Source organism: Corythoichthys intestinalis, chromosome 14 (genome assembly GCF_030265065.1).
Source record: "Corythoichthys intestinalis isolate RoL2023-P3 chromosome 14, ASM3026506v1, whole genome shotgun sequence".
In the NCBI taxonomy this organism is placed as follows: Eukaryota; Metazoa; Chordata; class Actinopteri; order Syngnathiformes; family Syngnathidae; genus Corythoichthys; species Corythoichthys intestinalis.
Window position 1 is genome coordinate 37,231,834 of NC_080408.1, and position 22,651 is coordinate 37,254,484.

General features: G+C 40.0%; 1 protein-coding gene across 1 annotated transcript in view; it reads left to right on the plus strand.

Moving 5' to 3' along the window:
* The window catches only part of phlpp1 (PH domain and leucine rich repeat protein phosphatase 1), a 99,194-nt gene that overhangs the window by 57,608 nt on the left and 18,935 nt on the right, over window positions 1-22,651 (plus strand). Inside the window, exons 3-5 of the mRNA XM_057857946.1 lie at window positions 9,663-9,859; window positions 14,103-14,228; window positions 15,364-15,512. Of these exons, the coding sequence (XP_057713929.1) occupies window positions 9,663-9,859; window positions 14,103-14,228; window positions 15,364-15,512 (472 nt within the window). The remainder of the gene's footprint in view (window positions 1-9,662; window positions 9,860-14,102; window positions 14,229-15,363; window positions 15,513-22,651) is intronic.

Consider the following 22,651-nt stretch of genomic DNA (forward strand, 5'->3'; position numbering starts at 1 on the left):
AAATTCAAGGTGTATCTCAATTGCAGGGTGTTTCTTGACAAGAATTTGGATAACCCACACAAGTGTCAGGAGAGCTGCCACACTGCACACAGGCAGGGCTTAGAGTTTTCACACCAAAAACTTGAGAACTGTAAGGTAGACATGCCAACCTTTTTCTGTTTTTACTGCTTCACCTGTTGTAGACGCCACTGACCAATAGTAGGAGTAATGCGGTCTTTAGTGAGGGTGTGCGGAGGTAAAACATCCTGAAGTTGTGGAAAAGGAAGCCATCCCCAGGAACACTCTCTCTCTTTTCATAGTAGGTCTAGGAATAGATTTGTCCAGTCCACACCCACTGAGTGAGGCCTTTCTTTTAAGCCTACTGCTACATCCTTCGAAGAAATAATGGGATGCCCAGCGTGACTAACGTCATCCTGCCTCAAAATACTGTTGGTGTAGGTGTTACATGTGGACTACATATATTCTTTTGATGTCTGAGTGAAGACAAGAGCCTTGAATGACTTCCTCCCATGGTCATTCAGGAGACTCCGTTGTTCCCGAATCCACCACTGTAAACAGGATGCTCTCGTGGGAGTCCCTCCCATCTCCCTGCTTCCTCCAGTGTATTCCCATGGCGCGACCTTGAATCCTCTTCCATCCGTGCGAGATGATGCATCAACAGAGGGGCAACTTTGGAAAGTTTGCACTCCCGGGAGCAGCAGAATTTGACTTTCATGCTCCAGCAACATTTAGGAGGGGTGATTAGATGGACACAACGATTATTGTCAGTACGTGTTGTAGCATATTAGCGGCAGACAAAAAGGGGCAGTATATTACACTTGCATCTGCAAGAGCACGTTCTAACAAAAGGGCCTAAAAATAGTACAAATGTGCCCATGTGACATATTGAGGCTAAAAGCTTTTGAATTATTTGTCTAATGCCTCACATGCAGGTGATTTTGCTTTACAGCAAAATTTGAAGGCACTAAACAGGCTGCTTACTTACTAACATATTGCATAACTTTGCATATATATTGATGGACTATAACCAAATAGCTGCCTTTTACAGTACCCATCCGAAACAGAGTATATTGCAACTGTTAGAAAATAACACCCTCATCTATGACTTAATAAACTTGCTGGTGTAGTTAAGATTAAAGCCAGTGCTTGTAAAATCATTTACAGTCTGCATTTAATTCAGCGCAGTATGTCGTCGACCGATATGTTCATTATGTATGTGCTACTATGGCCTGAGGAAGGAACTCTGTCCCAATTCATGTAATGGCGCACAATTTGGCGACTTGCTGTTGTTGTCCCACAGCAGCAGATGCGTAGTAATGGAAAAATGCGCTGGAGTGATTTCTGAAGATCTCCACAGCTTTTAATGTAGCCTACCAGGTTTGTTAAACTAGTAGAAACATTATTTCAGAATTTTTAACAATAAAAAAAGTGAACTAAAACCGCACAGCCACACTTTCTTTACTTGTGTAATTCTCCTCACGTTTGTACAAAAAGACAGGGCATTCCTTAACTACTTGATGTCCTAACCAGTAGGAAAAAGGCTGCTGGCAGTAGCTTAGCAACCAGTGCCAAATATGGACATACTGTATTAACTCTACCGTATACTTGTGCTGTCCAGTTTGCCCTGAACTTGTGGTAAAAACCAAGGGCAATGTGAAAAAAGCTTAAACAGTCTCCTGTTAATAGAATCATTAAGTGTGTAGCTGCTCCTTCTGTTTATCGCATCAAAAATGTAAATATGCATCGTTCCTCGTCTTAAAACTCTTACATTATTCTAACAGCATATTTGTGTGGAATATGCTGGAAAATTAGCACTTATGCTGGTCCTTAAAAACAGATATAACCGCTGGAGTTAACCGTCTTCCGGCACATTCCACTTGTTTCAGAAGAACAACTAAATAGTGGTGAAAAGCAGCGTCGGGAGTCGTTAAGCAGTTTTAGTAAGACAAATCACAACAGTTGGTAATTGACAATACAATATTATTTCAAAACACACGAGACAAGAAAATTGACAATGACACACACAAACGATGTTTCAACTTTTCTCTTCAGGCACAACAACATTCAAAATCAACATCGGTTAGCTACTCAGCATTTGGTCAAAACAATTCCTGTAAACGAAGTGATTGACTCTGATGTAAACACAAGATTAGCCGACAAAAGGTCAGCTCAGCCGCAGTGCTGGTGGTTTCATTTTATTGGAAGATCTTCCCATTTACAGTGCTGGCCAAAAGTACTGGCACCCCTGCAATTCTGTCAGATAATGCTCAATTTCTCCCAGAAAATGATTGCAATTACAAATGCTTTGGTAGTGATATCTTCATTTATTTTGCCTGTAATATAAAAGCACAAAACACAAAAGAGAATGAAAAAAAATTAAATCATAATCATTTTACACAAAACTCCAAAAATGGGCCAGACAAAAGTATTGGCACCCTCAGCCTAATACTTGGTAGCATAACCTTTTGAAAAAATAACTGCGAACAACCGCTTCCGGTATCCATCAATCTGTTTCTTACAATGCTTTGCTGGAATTTTAGACCATTCTTCTTTGGCCCACTGCTCAAGGTTTCTGAGATTTGAAGGGTGCCTTCTCCAAACTGCCATTTTCAGATCTCTCCACAGGTGTTCCATGGGATTCAGGTCTGGACTCATTGCTGGCCACTTTAGAAGTCTCCAGTGCTTATTCTCAAACCATTTTCTAGTGCTTTTTGAAGTATGTTTGGGTCATTGTCATGCTGGAAGACCCATGACATCTGAGGGAGACCCAGCTTTCTCACACTGGACCCGACATTGTGCATTTGTTGGTAGTCTTCAGACTTCATAATGCCATGTACACAGTCAAGCAGTCCAGTGCCAGAGGCAGCAAAGCAACCCCCAAAAAAACATCAGGGAACCTCCGCCATGTTTGACTGTGGGGACCGTGTTCTTTTCTTTGAACATTTTCTGGGAGAAATTGAACATTATCTGACAGAATTGCAGGGGTGCCAGAACTTTTAGCAAGCACTGTATGTAATTTTAAATCACTGTATCTTCCACAAAAAGTTCTTTGCTAATTTTGTTACCCATCTGTATAAGACACCTAGTACAAAATCTAATGATCAAAAACAGAGCAGATGTGACTGTATGACCTCACAGTCTGTGTGTCAATAATTAAAAAGCGTAAGTGTCTGCATAAGTTCACACATGCCTATTAAAGGTACTCTACATCCTCCCTATTTGTGTTAGGGCTGAGGTGAAACGACTGCATGAGGGGTCAGGGTATGTGCAACATATATGGTACATGAGAGCTTTTCACGGAAGTGAAGGTAGACTGAAAGCAGGTGAATGTTTCGACACAGCGATAAGGCGGCGCTGGCCGACGGGACGTCTGATAAGCAAGCCTGTATGTCAGGTTTGGCTGGCTGCTCAGTGAGGCGAGTGACGCCAGCCCACTGACTGTAAGAGCATAATTCAGCAGAAGTGCACCTGGCATTGAATTGGAGATTATACTCACACTGAAGGCAAATCCTGACTATTCAGTTCCAATGCGCAAAGTAGGACATATGAGGCTTACTGTTGCACTGAATGAATTTAGCTTAGATGCTAACCCTGCTTTACGGAGGTATTGTTGCAAGAACTCCACATTCAACCACTCATGTCATAACTCATTGGAAAGTTAGCCACTATCATAAAAACCTCTGTCCAAATTACTTTTTCAATGAGGAATTAGAGGTTGTTTGATCTACTGCCTTTGGTATATGTTTAGTACAACATTTATCTATGTTTAATGTTCAATATTTTTTTAAAGGCTTTATCAACTTAAGTATTATTAGTAAAGTTGCACCGATACCAGTATCGGCAGGGGGCACCGATCCGGCCCGAATTGGTGGTATCGGTATTGACGAGTACCAACATTTAGGGCGCCGATACCATCTACTGGCATCATTTGAACGCAAATATACTGTCCTCCCCACGTGAGCTAACTTCCCAAATCATTACATCTGTATGTCTTTGTCTCGAAATTACCTAACGATATTTACACCTTCGTCTTCAATATTACAGATGTACACTACAACGCATATCCGCGATGTTACACTGCTCATTTAACATGGTATTCACAAACGATTAGCGTGCGTAAGCTAACACTTGCTGTGGTCGCACCGATGGGATCAGAAAGGTTAAGACCGTGGGAGACTAAGCAAACTCATGGTTTCATGATGAACAATGAGTGGCAAATTAAGAGCGCAGTACTTCAAACTCGTCCTGTTTATGAAAGTCGATTGTAATATGCTGGTGTTGTGCAGTAATGAGCAGAAGTGACTTCTGTGGCCAGAAAATACTCAAGCGGTGCAGCGCGCACACTAGATATCACCAAATAACAATCTAGATGTCCTATGTTAGATCCCATGCCAACTCTCGCGCGCACACACTAGATATCATCAAATAGCAACCTAGATGTACTACATTAGATCCCATGCCATTAGCTGCGTGAGCCCAAAGCGACGCGTAGTCCATAGACTACATTGATTAAATGGAAACCGCCATGACTGAATGGAAGTTAAGCAGGCCACGTCAACCCATACCAGTGACTATAGATAATGCTGCAAATACTGTTAATTCAGTACATGTTACAGACGGACTCGGACCACAAATAGGATGTTTTGCCGATATGGTAAATGTAGCTGCTAAGAGAGCTGCAGCAATCAACAGTGTGACCCACTTTACAAACAGTAAAAATTGTTCTCAGCACTTATATACAAAACTTTTCTTCAGATCAGTAAGAAGTAAGCACATAAATATTATGCACTAAAATGCTTGTTTATATGATGGCAGTTATTTTTGCTTATTAGCAATAAATGAATAAATAAATAAATAATAATAATAATAACAGTTGTATTTTCTGTTTCAGAGCATTAAATGTTTTGAATTGTGTATATATATATATATATATATACTGGACTGTCTCAGGAAATTAGAATACACAATATTCTAATTTTTTGAGACAGTCCTGTGTATATATACGACTGTCTCAGGAAATTAGAATACACAATATTCTAAATTCCTGAGACAGTCAGGAAATTAGAATATTGTGTATTCTAATTTCCTGAGACAGTCCTGTATATATACACAGGACTGTCTCAAAAAATTAGAATATTCTAACACAATATTCTAATTTCCTGAGACAGTCAGGAAATTAGAATATTGTGTATTCTAATTTCCTGAGACAGTCCTGTATATATACACAGGACTGTCTCAAAAAATTAGAATATTGTGTATTCTAATTTCCTGAGACAGTCCAGTATATTAGGGGTGCAACGGTTCAGTTAGCCCACGGTTCGGTTTGAACCTCGGTTTTGGGATCACGGTTTCGGTTCGGTTTCGGTTTGCGTTTTGCTTTTTTTTTTTTTTTAAATTGCCTTTATTTTGCTTTTTAAAAAATGAAATAAACACTTAAAATGTAAACACTTTCGACTGTTAAAATGTCTCTTAGCTCTTTGGCAAGTGTAGTGACTGACTACTGAAATACACACACAGTAGTAAAAAAGTTACTTGGCAAAGTAACTGGTGATACCTTTCATGTTTTTTTTTTTCATTAAAAAAAAAACAAAAAAAAAACAAACAAACCCAAAAACATAGTAACCTTTGCTATGTTTGGAGGTCATTTAATGTTGTGAATCAACCGTTAAAGTTGATAAAATTGCTCCCGTTTTTGCCTTAGTTCCCTTCTGTCTACTTTCGACATGTGATCATTTCAAAACTGTTTCATCCTTTAAAGATACACTCAAGTCAAGATTTTGCCGATTTAGGAGTATTTTGGATAAAAAGTTGCTTCGGTTCGCTCGGAAGGTTTACTACAACAGAGCCTTTCTGAGAAGTTTACTGCTCTAAAATGGCGGCTGTTTACTAACGCTACCGTGTGTCATTTCGCATGTAGTTCTATATGCATGTGATATCTAGGCGTAGATTGTATGATGTCGGCCACAGTCAGGAAATATTGGAGCCGCCTAGCATCGCGTTTGCTACAAACCAAACGCGTGACCAAATCCAAACGGATGAAAAAAAAAAACAAAAATGCAATGCACGAAAAACGTGCAGATTTTGAACGTAACGTATGGCGTACACATTTAAAAATCAGTGCTCACTTGTACAAATAACGCCGAGACCGTACAACTTGTCATGTATGAATTATAGTGGACCGTCACAGTTAGGTAGTAGCACTCTGTAGCACGGGACGTCCAACTATCAGCGGTCAGGGCGAAACTATGTGCTTTCACGAAATCATCTTCGATGGCTTTGCGTGCCATTTCAAAAATGTCGGGGATTATGTTGTTGGCAAAATATGTCCGCGAGGGAACAATATAACGCGGGTCAAGCGTTGCAATTAAATTAACTAAGCCCGCATCTTCAACCACGGAATATGGTTGCATGTCTTTTGCAATGCACATCCCCACTGCGTGGGTTATTTTCTTGTGTTTTTCTGACCTGATATTGTAAGGCTTTTGGAACGCCTCTTCTAGAGACCCGTGTGTTTTCACTGGTGTCATCTTCGGGGTTGTCCTGCTCTGAGAAAGCGATGTCTGTGGGTGCCCAAGTGATGTTAGAAGTGTTGCCGTTAGCATAGGGAACAAGCGCTAAGCAATGCTTGCAAATTGTTTTATTTTTTTTCAATATTTTCTCTCCGTCTGCATTGTAGTCCACGGGGAAACTGAAATGTTGCCACACCGCAGATTTGAAAGAAGCCGGTGCCTCCTCAAAAATCGGTCTGTCGACTCCTCCGCTCGCCATAACTTTTTTTGTTTTCTTTCTTGTTTCACTTTCACCTCGCTCGTAAGCGAGAGAAGGCGTTACTCGGCTCCTATAACACAGGTGCTTGACAGCGATTGGACATTTACTCGCGGGGCGGGAATTTCTCCACAGCTGCGCTTCACGTCACACACAGACACACAGAGTTTGACCAATTCATTCCACAAGCGTTCGGAATAAATTACTGTAATTGCAAAACCAAAAAGGCGCGGTTCATAAAGGCATATTGAACCGTACAGGGCGAACCGTACGGTTCGGTTTCGAAAAGCAAACCGTTGCACTGCTAATATATATATATATATATATATATATGTTTTTTTTTTTTTTTTTTTGCAAACAGAGTGGTATCGGAATGGTATCGGCCGATACTGCACGCACAGCCATGTATCGGTATCGATCCCAAAAAATGCTATCGGTGCAACACTAATTATTAGTAATTCAAAGTGAATCTGCTTTTCGTTGTGTTGTTGTGTTTTCCTTCTGGTGACTACTAGCACAAGGAATCCCTTGTGATAAATATTATCTATCATTCTACCGATTTACACCAGTGGCCATAAATTTACATTTTTTTACCTAGGGTGTACATACAGTGGTTCTCAACCAAAGCCATTTAGGATTGGTACCAGTTCACTCAGGAGCCTTATGAGAATACACATTTTTATCTTGGAGACATTATCTGGGGATTGCTTAAAAATGGTGCAAGTCATTAACCTTTAGTGTATTCATTTAACTACTCATAGAATCACAAATTCAACACAAGACCTTTATCTGAGTAAATTTTGTGACCTTTAGATTTATTAATTATATGAGATTAGGCGGTAGAGCAGCCGACTGATATGTACATTTGCCTCACAGTTCAGAAGTTGTTGGTTCATATTTGAGCTCTGGCCTTGAAGTCATAATATTACGAGATTAATTTCATTTTATGGCTAATTTTTTATGTTACATGAACCGAAAGTTCTTTTGTTTTGCGGGCTTCGTCTTTTGGCGACGTAACGTCTGTGGGAACACAACCGCTTTTGGGGACGGGCATAGCACGAGCAAGGTTTTGTAGCACAAAGGTTTAACTCTCATGTGAATGCTAGGGATTTCTCGATTCGATCATCTGATTGGAAATCTGGCCGATTGGAGGATCGGAATCTGGTGAAAAGGACCGGGTTTTGAATTAAAAAAAATATGTCACCAGTGCAGCTGGCATTTGGTGCTTAAAGATAACGATGATTTACAGGTTTGCAACTTTGATCTAATGAGAGAAGGGTCGGTAGCTCTGCGATCGAAGGCACCATTGTGTTAATCATCGTTTAATCAATCTTCGTTATTGAGAGGCTGTTCTCGGCAGCGTGAGTGTCAAAGTGTGAGTGACTTTAAGTGGACTCACTCAATGAAGCATGGGCCACATTTTTCCAGAATGTGGCTGCGGTTTGAACTGGCAAGTCTCCCAAATCGGAATTCATGCTGCAATTACGTAAGCAAAGAGCGAGAGGCACGGAGGACGGCAGCATTGGAGCTGTTCATTAGCATTAGCGCCTAGCTTGAACTCTGCATTTAGGGAAAAGGGGCGGCTTGACAACAGTCATTAAAAAAATTAAAGTGAGGGGTTATACGCCTCAGAGCAGGACTGTATTTTAATTTTCCTTACATGGACAAGAGTCGGGGCAAACTGACCGTATGTGTGTGGGTTATGCATGCACAGTACTTGCATGCCTTCTATCAATCCATATAAACTTTGAATATGAGTCTAAACGGGGATTAATTATGTCTGTTATTTGTGTCCTCTTTTTGGTAATCAAAATATGATCGCCCGAGAACTGTATAGAGCCAGCATGTGTAGTCATTGTTTTGATGCATGCTGCTTTTGCACATGCGGGTCAGTTTTCTCAGCGCATGTCGGGCTGCGAGTTAGTGCACATGCGGACTACGTTTACAAGTTCAGTGGAAAAAGGCAGTCTGAATGGACAAGCCAAAAAAATGGATATGAAGAAAAATCTGATTTGTGCATTAAAACCTGTGGTATGAACCTGGCCTATGTGCCCTGCGACTGGCTGGCAACCTGTTCAGAGTTTACCCTGCCTTCTACCTGGAGTTGGCTGTGATAGGCTCGAGCACCCCTGTGACCCTCGTGAGGATAAGCGGTTCAGAAGATGAATGAAATGTATGAATGTTATGGAGAGTTATGGCGTTAAAGGTGAAACAATGAAAAATGTGGGTGCACCTACATTTTGTGCAGGTGCACCTTAAGATAAAAGTTCAGTGCACAAGTGGAACCAATGCAAAAAGTAAGTGTGGAGCTTTGGCAATATACAGTATATCACAATGTTAATTTTTTCCAATATCGTTCAGGCCTAATAAACAGTATTTATTTTTTGGGCAAAAAAGGTAACAATCCAGAAATATAATTACATTGCCAAAAGATACAAATATATACACGATTTATTTTCTACAACACTCCTGGAAAAAGCTGAAGAGGCAGTATTGTAAAAAGTACAGTACCGTAACGTGTTTGGAACTTTTTTTTCCAGATTAAAAAAAAAAACACAACTTTTTTCGGTATTGGATCGGGAGTTTCAGGACTCTCTATTGGCAGATATGCAGTCGGGACATCCCGAGTGAACAGAGATTAATGGCGGGCCAATTGAACACTCTAAATTGTTTAATAGTTTGAATTCTCTAAATTCATCAACTCTCGTGTCTTGGCGCAAGTGGTACTAAAATGACATTAGTTCATGAAACGCACTAGATAAAAAAAATTGTCTTGCCAAGTAAAATCTCATACAGCGCAGTCATTCATCCCAGAGAATGAGCATTTGCTAAACCCCCTGCATCACAGGCCAATGCTAACCACATAATATCTCCCTTGCCTCCCTCTTTTACTCCAGGGAAACCCCAAAACATTGAGAGCTCCGAGCGGGTACAGCTGTCGGGGACATACAACGTCCGCAAAGGGAAGCTGCAGCTACCAGTCAACCGCTGGACTAGGCGGCAGGTCATCCTCTGTGGCACCTGCCTCATTGTCTCCTCTGTCAAGGAGAGTCAGACGGGAAAGATGCACATCCTGCCGCTCATTGGAGGGAAAGTATGTCACGTAGTCTATTTGTCTTGTCCTGTTTGCTTGGGGAAAGTGGCTTGTTATCCGTTTCAGATACAGTATGTGCTATTATTTAACATACCCTTAACTATAGGATAATCACTTAGGGCAGAGGTGCTTACAATTATTTGCTCCAAGCGCTTTTTTACAAGTAGACAACCTCCTGTGATCTACTTTCTTTTTTTTTTTTTTTTTAATTCCATTTCAGGAGCAGTGTGGGTCGCGAGCTACTTATGAAATGACCAAGTCAAAATGATCTCCCATGTATTTATTGAGAAATATATATACAGTTGTGGTCAAAAGTTTACATACACTTGTGAAGAACATAATGTCATGGCTCTCTTGAGTTTCCAGTTATTTCTACAACTCTGATTTTTCTCCGATAGAGTGATTGGAACAGATACTTCTTTGTCACAAAAAACATTCATGAAGTTTGGTTCTTTTATGACTTTATTATGGGTTAACAGAAAAAGTGATCAAATCTGCTGGGTCAAAAATATACATACATGGATCTGAAAAAGCGAATCATTGACTTGAACAAGTCAGGAAAGTCACTTGGAGCCATTTCAAAGCAGCTGCAGGTCCCAAGAGCAACAGTGCAAACAATTGTTTGTAAGTATAACGTGCATGGCACTGTTTTGTCACTGCCACAATCAGGAAGAAAACGCAAGCTATCACCTGCTGCTGAGAGAAAATTGGTCAGGAGTGTGAAGATTCAACCGAGAATCACCAAAAAGCAGATCTGCCAAGAATTAGAAGCTGCTGGAACACAGGTGTCAGTGTCCACAGTCAAGCGTGTTTTGCATCTCCGTGGACTGAGAGGCTGCCGTGCAAGAAGGAAGCCCTTGCTCCAAAAGCGGCACCTTAAGGCTCGACTAAAGTTTGCTGCTGATCACATGGACAAAGATAATACCTTCTGGAGGAAAGTTCTGTGGTCAGACGAAACAAAAATTGAGCTGTTTGGCCACAATGCCCAGCAATATGTTTGGAGGAGAAAAGGTGAGGCCTTCAACGCCAAGTACACCATGCCTACCGTCAAGCACGGTGGTGGTAGTATATGCTTTGGGGCTGTTTTGCTACCAATGGAACTGGTGCTTTACAGAGAGTAAATGGGATAATGAAGAAGGAGGATTACCTTCAAATTCTTCAAGATAACCTAACATCATCAGCCCGAAGATTGGGTCTTGGGCGCAGTTGGGTGTTCCAACAGGACAATGACCCCAAACACACATCAAAAGTGGTAATGGAATGGCTAAATCAGGCTAGAATTAAGGTTTTTGAATGGCCTTCCCAAAGTCCTGACTTAAACCCCATTGAGAACTTGTGGACAATGCTGAAGAAACAAGTCCATGTCAGAAAGCCATCAAATTTTACTGAACTGCACCAATTCTGTCAAGAGGAGTGGTCAAAGATTCAACCAGAAGCTTGTGGATGGCTACCAAAAGCGCCTAATTGAAGTGAAAATGGCCAAGGGACATGTTACCAAATATTAGCGCTGCTGTATGTATATTTTTGACCCAGCAGATTTGATCACTTTTTTCTGTTCACCCATAATGAAGTCATAAAAGAACCAAACTTCATGAATGTTTTTTTGTGACAAAGAAGTATCTGTTCCAATCACTCTATCAGAGAAAAATCAGAGTTGTAGAAATAACTGGAAACTCAAGAGAGCCATGACATTATGTTCTTCACAAGTGTATGTAAACGTTTGACCACAACTATATATATATATATATATATATATATATATATATATATATATATAATTGTATACACATATTTGACTAGTCGCCCTATTTATCAATATAATAACTGAATGGATGATTGGTTTATGTCAATTTTTTTCAATTAAATAAAATTCGACTTGATTTGTATAGGATTGGATCGGGCCTACAAAGGTCACCAACAATATTGCACAACAAAATATGATTAACCCTTAAAGTCCCGGTAATATTTAAAGTGTAATATTTTAGAGATCAGGCCTTCGCTGAGTGCTGACATTTGCTGGAATGCGAGGAAATTGCTAAAATTATTCCCAATTATGTACTTTGCTAGTAGTAAACGAAAAGTTTGTCCACCTCTGCGGTCCACCATTACTGTATTTGTCATTTACTTACCCCTTTCTCGACATGATATAAGCTGTAAAGTTTAGCCTATTGATCGTGATGATCTCACACATCTCAAAATGGTCTAACACGTCAGTGCTATTTTTAAGATCAGCTCCCTACAAACAACATTTATCTCTGTATTGCTTTATAGATCTGCTTGCTTAGCTGTCAGGGCTCTCTTCTGAAAAATAGTCTAAAGAGATTTTCCACATTCTCTTATCCACCCTTCATTCATGCAGTAATGTTAGCTAAATGTACATGCAGTGAGGAGCAGAAATATTTGCACCCCTTGTGATTTTTCAAGTTCACCCACTTAGAAAATAGGTAGAGGTCTGAAATTTCAATCATAGATGCATTTCCACTTAAAGAGACATAACTTACATTGTATGATTTTTTTGATAATTTATTTGTAATTTACAGGGTTTCATAAGCATTTGTACCCCTGAGAAAATCAATGCTAATATTTAGTGCAGAAGCCTTTGTTTGCAATTATAGAGGTCAGACGTTTTCTGTACTTCTTCACCAGGTTTTCACATATGGAAACGGGTTTTCGTCCATTTCCCCACACAAATCTTTTCTAGATCTGTGGAGATTCGGGGCTGTCGTTGAGAAACACGAAGTTTCGGCTCCATCCAAAGATTTTTTTATTGAGATTGAGGTCTGGAGACTGGCTAGGCGACTCCAGAACCTTGATATGCTTTTTACGCAGCCACTCCTTGGTCAGCTTGGTTGTGTGCTTCGGCTCATTGTCATTTTGGAAGATCCGGCCACGAATCATCTTCAAGTCTCTGAATAAGGAAAAGAGGTTGTGGCTGAAAATCTAATGATACATTTCACCTTTCATCCTCCGCTTTATCCAGTACAGTCCTCCTGTCCCCTTTGCCGAAAAGCAGCCCCAAAGCATGAGGTTTCCACCCCCATACTTCACAGTGGGGATGGTGTTCTTGGGATTGTACCCATCCTTCTTTTTCTCCACCCACACACGACGAGTAAAGTTTGCACCAAAAAGTTTACTTTGGTCTCATCTGACTTTCTCCAATGACCCCTCTGCATCATTCAGATGGTCCCTGGCATACTTGAGACGGCCTTCACATGTACTGGCTTCAACAGGAGAACCTTCTGAGCAATACATGATTTTAAATCATTGCACCGTAGTGTTCTACTGACAGAAGCCTTTGAAACTGCATCAAGCTTTCTTCAGGTCGTTGACGAGCTCCTGCTGTGTAGTTCTAGGCTGAGCTCTCACTTTTCTCGTCATAAGTGGTGCTCCACGAGAAGAGATTTTACATGGAGCCCCAGTCCAAGGTAGATTATCAGTCATGTTTAGCCTTTCCCATTTTATAACAATTGCTGCAACTATTGATTTATTCTCACCAAGCTGTTCTCCGATTGTCCCATAGCTTTTTCCAGCTTGGTGGTGCACAACAATTTTTTCTCTGGTGTCTTTCGAAAGCTCTCTGGTCTTGCCCATGGTATCAGTTGGATTATGACCGACTGTAGAGTACAAAGGTGACAAAAATGAGCTAAAACGGGTGGTGGGTGGGTGGTTACTCATGGGGTAACGGTGGACTTTTAAGGTAGACTGACAACTCTTTCAGTGTCATAATTATTGCTGATTCTCAGGGGTACAAATACTTATGAACCCCAGTAAATTACAAATAAGTTTTTTTTTTTTTTTAAATCTTATAATTGAGTTCAGATTTTTTTATTACATTATGTTGAAATATAAGTGGAAAAGCATCTATGATTGAAATTTCAGACCTCTACCTATTTGTTAAGTGGGTGAACTTGCAAAATCACAAGGGTGCAAATACTTCTGCTCCTCACCTTAGGAGCAGTAATAATGAGTAAAGTCAATATATTCATTCCCTTATCAAATCTGTGCCATCATTAAAAAAAAGTATATAAACTGAACGAATAGGGATACGAAGAAAATGATATTATTTTATACCTTTATTAAGTTACCGGTATATATACAGTAATTGTTTAGTTATATTTTGTGTTTAATTAGGACAACAACTTTAAGACAACATGTTTTGTTCATTTTGTTGACCGTGTTAATCAGAAATTTGAGTGCTTGTGCATGCCTCCTTAATATATGTGTGTGTTTGTTATGTCTGCAGGTAGAGGAAGTAAAGAAGCACAATCACTGTTTGGCCTTCAGTTCAGCTGGGCCCCAGAGTCAGACATACTATGTCAGCTTCGACAGCTTCACGGAGCACCTCCGCTGGCACAGACATGCTGCCAAGGTAAAAGAGAAAAGAGAGTCAAAGAGTGGGAGAAAGCGTGCTTATGCAGACTTTATTTGCAGGTCAGTTGAATTAGAAAAATAACACAAGGACATGAGTGCCAATAGAAAAATCTGACATCCACCGTATCCACATAGCATTTGCAAGCACAGCAAAGTCACTATGTTAACCGCAGTCCACACGTTAGTGTTGAACTCAGGTCACATCCCTCTTTCCCCTCTGTGTTTCTCACTCCCTTTCTCTCTCCCCCTTCTCTCATTTGAAGTCAAGTAGGACATAGCCAGAAAACCTCTTTTCTAAATATTAACAGGGGCTTGCATGTCACCAGCACCCAGGGGGCCACTCAGAATAGAAACCTACATAGAGGCAGTGCATGCCCTAGCCGTCACCGCACGCACGCACACTTTTGTCTCCTTCACTTCAGGAAGAGGCACACGTTGTCACGTCACTTCGGACAATAAGTCATCTAAAAGGGAGTCAGTGGCACAGTCTCTCAGGCGGTTGGCTCGGTGACGGTAGGTTCGAAGGTTTCTACCGTGGGTGGAAAATCTGAAATTGGGTTGGATAAGGATAGGCCAGGTTGCAAGGCACCACCCTGAGCAAGACTGAAGGTTGCCAGATAATAAAGGAAATGGAGTAGCCCTCTTCTTTTGAAGCTAACCCTAGCGATAAACTCACCATTCATTTTTCATTCAACAGGTTTTTCCGGGGTGCTGGAGCCTATCCCAAGTAACTATGATTCATGAACTTAAATATAACATATTTCATTATATTTACATACCACCATTTGGGCTGTATTTCCCCTTGGGGATCAGTAACATATGACCCCACACCTCCTAATACAGCAAAGTACTCATCTACCACCAGATTCAGTTTCATTGTGATAAAAAAAAAAAAAAAAAAAGGAAAAAAGTGTAGTTAGCTAGATAACATGATGATGTAATGCACTGCCTAGGTCACTGAACTAACCCGTTGCGCTTTTTCCTCCTTCGATAGTTCTCAGAAGACTGGCCACTGAATGCCATTTGACCCCATAGCTATAATCTACATGCACACACCCTCACACAACACACACATCATTGGGGAGATAATCTCATTATCATGCTTCTATGTGCTGTATGTCCGTCCTTTCTAGATGGTTTCACAGAGGATCAACTCGGTGGATTTGTCTTGCTGCAGCTTGGAGCAACTTCCCCCAAACCTCTTCTACAGCCACGACCTCACCCATCTTAACCTCAAACACAACTTTCTGCCTGCAGACCAGGGATTGCAGCAGTTGCAGAGGTACAGCACTGTCACTTAATGTGAAATTAGGTTATACAAGTAGTCCCCGGGTTATGACGTACCAGATTTATGTGATTTCGACTTTACGACGCCTAAGTCTCGTGGTTTTTATTTTTTAATGTTGACATTTGTTTTGTGATGCATGGTGCAGGAAATATAGAGCAGGTTGTAAGCCAGAGCATTTACACACCCGCCCACCCCGCACACAGCACACCCACACATGAAGAAGCAGAATGAAGAGATCACAGCCCGCTTGCTTTTTTATTGCTTGTAAAGCATTCAGAGGCGACGGCTGTATGTAACCCATTTTGTACTGTTTATTGTGCATTTTCAATTGTGGTCGAATACTTGGGGCGGGTTTATGGGATTGTTTTTGATGATGTGCGGACGCCAAATGATAAATACTAGGGCTGTCAAAATTATCACGTTAACGGGCGGTAATTAATTTTTTTAAATTAATCACGTTAAAATATTTGACGCATTTAACGCACATGCCCCGCTCAAACAGATTAAAATGACAGCACAGTGTCATGTGCACTTGTTACTTGTGTTTTTGGGTGTTTTGTCGCCCTCTGCTAGCGCTTGGGTGCGACTGATTTTATGGGTTTCAGCACCATTGTGTAATTATTGACATCAACAATGGCGAGCTACAAGTTTATTTTTTGATTGAAGGTTTTACAAATTTTATTAAAATAAAAACATTAAGAGGGGTTTTACTATAAAATTTCTATAACTTGTACTAACATTTGTCTTTTAAGAACTACAAGTCTTTCTATCCATGGATCGCTTTAACAGTTAATAATGTTAATGCCATCTTGTTGATTTGTTATAATAAACAAATACAGTACTTATGTACAGTATGTTGAATATATATATCTGTATTGTGTCTTATCTTTTCATTCCAACAATAATTTCCAGAAAAATATGGCATATTTTATAGATGGTTTGAATGGCGTACCGCAAGCAACACGTCACTTCCGCTCATTAATATTCATGGCATTAGCTACGGTTGCTATGCAAGGACAAGCCACCATTTGTCCCTAATAGGAAATGAATGGAAATCGTGTACGAAGGAGATGTTTACAGTGCTAAACCTACCAATTCTCTCCGAAAATGATGTGCCTGGTGCCAAATTGACTGGCATAGATGTGGAAGAACATAAAAATGTTCAGTTAAAGAGATGGCTTTAGCGTCGAAGGCTGAAAAAGACGAAAAAACGAGCCGACCTAAGCATAGCTTTAGCTTTTTTTTAATCGACGCGACTGACAATGACATTCTCCGGTTTCAACAAGCTATCCTTTACCATCAGCCCTGTCTTTCTTATATATCCTCTGGTTGTCCTACGTCTCTTACCGTTCTTGGGGGTAATTTAGTTAGCTTCGTGTAGCGGTCGCAAATGCTACTCAGTGAAAGCCAACGAACACTTTAAATTTTTTCATTGATACCACATCTTAATCCTATAATTTATTTACACTTCTCCCTTACTAAAGTTTTTTTATATATATATATATATATATATATATATAACAGAAACGGTAACAGTGGCAGTCAGATACCATTGTAGTTTTTTCAGGTCATTCATTGTCAGACAGAAGCAGTACGGCACAACGTTACGCTAAAAAAAATAAAGTAAAAATATAAAAATGGCTTCCCTCTTTGTCCTCTGAAAGACCATGCCAACCCAACATAATGTTTACTGCATATGAAACGTGAATGGATTCGCCGAGCTGGTGTTAAAGTCCGCGCAAGTTGATTCGGTTTTCACATTTTTTCCTCCCGAGTTTTTGGTTTCCGGGAACGTATGAAGAAAACATCCTTCATGGTCGTAATGTCTAGAGTTGTTTCTACAAGTTCCAAAAAAGCAATGCGTGATCGCCATGTTCGTTTTTGAAAGATTACCGGCGAAAAGTAGCACTTTTTACGTGGGGTCTATGCGAGGGCGGGTCTATAATGTCCCACTTCGGCTTTACTTCCGCTTTACGATGCGACGTCACGGTCTAAAAATAGCCTGCGTGTGGTACGCCATTGCGTTTAATTACGATTAATTAATTTTTAAGCTGTGTTTAACTCGATTAAAAATTGTAATCGTTTGTCAGCCCTAACAAATACTAATCGTTTTTTGTATCAGCAGCTACTTGTAAACGCAAATTTGAATTGCTGTTATTGCAGGTGAGACGGATTTAATTTCGTTTTATTTTAGTTTCATTCTGCAAATGTTGATGTCAAGAGCAGCTGAATAAAGTGAGCAAACCACACGGACGTCTGACATCGTCATTTTGGAGCTTAGCTCGCCGTCCAGCTAGGTCTTAGCTCCAACGTCTTGGCGAGGACTGTACAATGACGTATAATACATGTTTTTGGATAGTTTAAAAAAAAAAATTTTTTTTTTTTAATTTAGAGTGTGTTTAGAGGTATTGAAAAGGTTAAATCCAATTTACGTGGAAATCAGGGTTACATCGCCAGCGCAGGAATGGAACTTGTTCGTAAACCAGGGGACTACCTGCATAAAGTGATTGACATGTTTGGACCACTTAAGTGTCCACCTGCAGTTTGCACCACAAGAATAAGAGGGGCACACGCAGGGACAAAAGAGGCTAGCCAGGGCTGCAATGTACCAGGCACAGCCAAACAAGCCCAGAAGGCCATATTCATCAGCAGGGACGCTTTTAATATGACTGGCTCTTCTCGCTCACTCTCTCTGTGGGCACCATCTGCTGCATGCTTATTGTGGGACCCGATTAAAGCACCGAGCCAAGATGTATATACAGTATAGTCTGTGTATATGTCTGTTTGTGAAGGTGTGTGAAGTCACATCTTTGCAAAGGTTCTGGGTCTCCTTTCATTCTGCTCAAGATTATTTTCATTATAGAGTAAGTGCTTGCATAAGGAGAACATGCTTACATCTTACAGGAAAAGAAGGGCTCCCCAGGCTACATTATCTTGTTAAAAATTCAGTGACGGAATGTGTTTGTGAAATATTACGTTCTTCCATCCTGTGTGTCTTCATGAGATTTGAGCTTCGTTGACTTTCCTTCAAAGCTGATCATTTAAAGGTGACATACAGTGGTACCGCTACATACAAATTTAATTCGTTCCAGTACCTGGTTTATAAGTCAAAATGGTCGTACGTCGATTGGGATTTTCCCATAAGAATACATTATAATTCGATTAATTCGTTCCACAGCGCACAAACCTGCGTTAAATCCTTAATAAATACTGCTACTCCAATTACAAATAGCAATTACACATAACAACACAAATAAATTATAAATACAAATTGGAATGATGATAATAATAATGCAACGAATCGGGTTCTAATGTGGCGGTTGTGTTTTGCATGCTGTTCCTGAATGCACAGTGTGACTAATATGACTGATGTGAGAAAGAGAGCGCTGCGGCAAAGTGGGAAGTTTTTACTTTTTTTATTTTGTTGTTGCCGTCGGCTACGGCGGACAGTAGCCGTGTTGTGTTGCACAAGTTCTGAAAAAAATTATTAAAAACCTGACGATGTTACAATAATAAATCGGAAATAAAATTTAAAAAAAACTTTTTTATTGTCACCTTAACTTAGAGACTGACAAACAGAGGCCATATTGTGGAGCCAGTTCACTCACACGCACAACACGCTAATATTTTTCAATCATTTCCTTTTTAATCCCCACTGCCCGCACTAACCTTTTTGGGACCCATGTTGATTTCTCTCACAAGAAAATCTGCCGTGGGTCCATCTTGCGGGAAACCAATAAAATTGCAACACTGTCATAATTTGTCATATTTCGAACATGTCGTCATATGTCGAGTCACATTTTACATCAGATGTCGAAAGGATCATATGTTGATGCGATCATATCGAGGTGCAACTGTATACATTTTTGTTTTACAATTAAAATATTTCCTTGTGTATAACATTTCTATAACATGCTTTTGTCAAGATGCCTAATGGATCAGTAATCAAATTGCACGTTTTATTCTATTTTCTTGTCTGGTGAAAGTTGATTTAATGGGTACCCATCTTTCATCCAAGAGAGCCCCCTGCTACACCAGCAGGCCAACGGCAGGTGCAGCAGAAAAGCTTGTGGATTGATTAACGTAATGTAACGAGATGTAAATATGAATTGCAGAATGACTTACAGACATATTCATTAGTGGGTAGCCAACAAAAGACACAGATTCATTTCCCACTTGATGGGCGGCTAGGTTGCCAAAGGACCCCAAAATTTGTATACAACAAGCAATTAAACCATCAATTTTCTTTGATGCCTCCCCTTTACATTAGCAAAATAAGGAATCACCCCATGAGCGCTGCCCAACATGAGTAAGCTTGTCCTCATTTCTCTCAGCATAATGACACAAAAGAAGATCATATTAGAGAAAGACATGTTGAGCAGAGAGTAGAATTATATTTTTGGAGTTACTGAACAGTGCACCCGCATGTTTTGGTTTGGACAGTTTTGTGAAAGGCTGTTTGGTTGGATTTAAAACACAAGCTTTGTGTACATGACATCAAGCATGAAGTCACTGTGCTTTTGTTATATCTCCCAGAAGGAGGGCCAAGCTTGGACCTGCTGCCTGCCCCCCTTCTCTGCCATCTTTGCTCTGTGGCCAAATACTTAGTGGCGGATCAGATAGGCAATAATCAGACTGGCCATTTCCTCTGGCATAAAACTGCCATCCCAGCATGCATCTCGCTGTCTGAGCCTGAGGTCATTTCTCACTAGACATGCAAATTGTTAAGCATTTGGCCTCTTTATTTATATCTGTGAGTGTGTGTGTGTGCACAGGTCGTGAAAGGCCGCTTTTGGCCTGAATTAGAATGCTAAAAGTAAAAACACTGAGTTTACAAAGGCTGTCTACAGATGCCTAAAATACCCAATATAGATGCCTTGCTTATTTATCAGCAAAAATGTATTTAGGTCCCAAAAAAAATCCACAGACAGATTACTGTAGTTTTTCAACAAAACAGATTTAATGAATGAAAGCATTAGCAAATGTTTGTGGAGGAGAACTAATTTCAGGCATTCTCCCTGGCAGATATATCAGTCATTTTTTTTATATATATACATTTTAATTCCTGTCATCCCACAATTTAAGACAAAGTATGACATTTAAGAGTGTTAAATTTTTAAATACACAGCGGTACCTCGACATATGATCGCAGCCGGACTTTGTTTGGATTTTATGGCTGAAACACGGAAATGAGTGGTCGAGATTTTCTTTTTCAAATATTTACCCTTTTAAACATGTTTTTTTTTTTTCCAAATTTTCTTTGTTTGGATAGATTATTTATCATCCAAAATATCGGGGGGAATGCCAAAGTAACAAAAAAAAAAAACACAATTAAGTGATAGTTATGAGATAGATATCCATGACCTATTTATAGACACAATTTTTTCATTGTGACGTAATTTTAAGTTTTAAGTTTAAAATATGCGAGTAAATAACTTTTTAAAGTCGTTTTCTTTTTTAAAACTAAATATTAGACATCAATTAGTGATTCTATGCGAAAAATGATGGATAGTTTGAATAATGAATATAATTTTTTTATGGCTGGATTGAGACCAAATCGGTTGCTCAGTGTCTGTAAACGGAGGTCTCCTGGGTAAAACGGACTAATTAAAAATAGTCTGCGGGCATAATGCGCCATGGAATTGCTATAGCAGCATACAGACATATTGTTCTATTAAACACAAAAGTTCTTATGGCATAAAATACAGCAATTTATTTTAATGAGGGGTGCAAGAGAAGAAACTGCTTTTTCAGCATCGTCTGTGTTTTCCGCCATATACACTGCTGGCCAAAAGTATTGGCACCCCTGCAATTCTGTCAGATAATACTCAATTTCTCCCAGAAAATGATTGCAATTACAAATGCTTTGAAACAAAATCGTGTGGAAGCATGGGCAATCTCAAAGCTACAAGTCCATCTCCAAAGACCTTAATGTTCCTGTGTCTACCGTCCGCAGTGTCATCAATAAGTGTAAAGCCCATGGCATTGTGGCTAACCTCCCTAGATGTAGACGGAAAGGAAAAATTGACGAGAGATTTCAACGAAAGATTGTGTGGATGGTGGATAAAGAACCTCGAGTAACATCCAAACAAGTTCAAGCTGTCCTGCAGTCCAAGTGTACAACAGTGTTAACCCGTACTATCCGTCGGCGTCTCAATGAAAAGGGACTCTATAGTAGGATACCCAGGAAGACCCCACTTCTGACCCAGATACATAAAAAAACCCAGGCTGGAGTGCCAAAACCTGAGAAAGCCAAAAAATTAAGAATGTTCTCTGGTCAGGTGAGACAAAAGTAGAGCTTTTTGGGAAAAGGCATCAACATAGAGTTTACAGGAAAAAACGAGGCCTTCAAAGAAAAGAACACGGTCCCCACAGTCAAACATGGCAGATGTTCCCTGATGTTTTGGGGTCTCTTTGCTAACTCTGGCACTGGACTGCTTCACTGTGTGCATGGCATTATGAAGTCTGAAGACTACCAACACATTTTGCAGCATAATGTAGAGCCCAGTGTGAGAAAACTGGGTCTCCCTCAGAGGTCATGGGTCTTCCAGCAGGACAATGACCCAAAACACACTTCAAAAAGCACTAGAAAATGGTTTGAGAGAAAGCACTGGAGACTTCTAAAGTGGCCAGCAATGGGTCCAGACCTGGATCCCATAGAACACCTGTGGAAAGATCTGAAAATGGTAGTTTGGAGAAGGCACCCTTCAAATCTCAGAGACCTGGAGCAGTTGGTCAACGAAGAATGGTTTAAAATTCCAGCAGAGCATTGTAAGAAACTCATTGAGGATACCGGAAGCGGTTGTTCGCAGTTATTTTGTCTAAAGGTTGTGCTACCAAGTATTAGGCTGAGGATGCCAATACTTTTGTCCATACCATTTTTTTGAGTTTTGTGTAAAATGATGATTTTTTTTTTTTTTTTCATTCTCTTTGTGTTTTTTCATTGCAAGCAAAATAAATGTAGATCTTACTACCAAAGCATTTGTAATTGCAATAATTTTCTGGGAGAAATCGAGCATTATCTGACTGAATTGCAGGGGTGCCCATACTTTTGGCCAGCAGTAGTGGGGCAAATAAGTATTTAGTCACCCACTAATTGTGCAAGTTCTCCCATTTGAAAATATTAGAGAAGC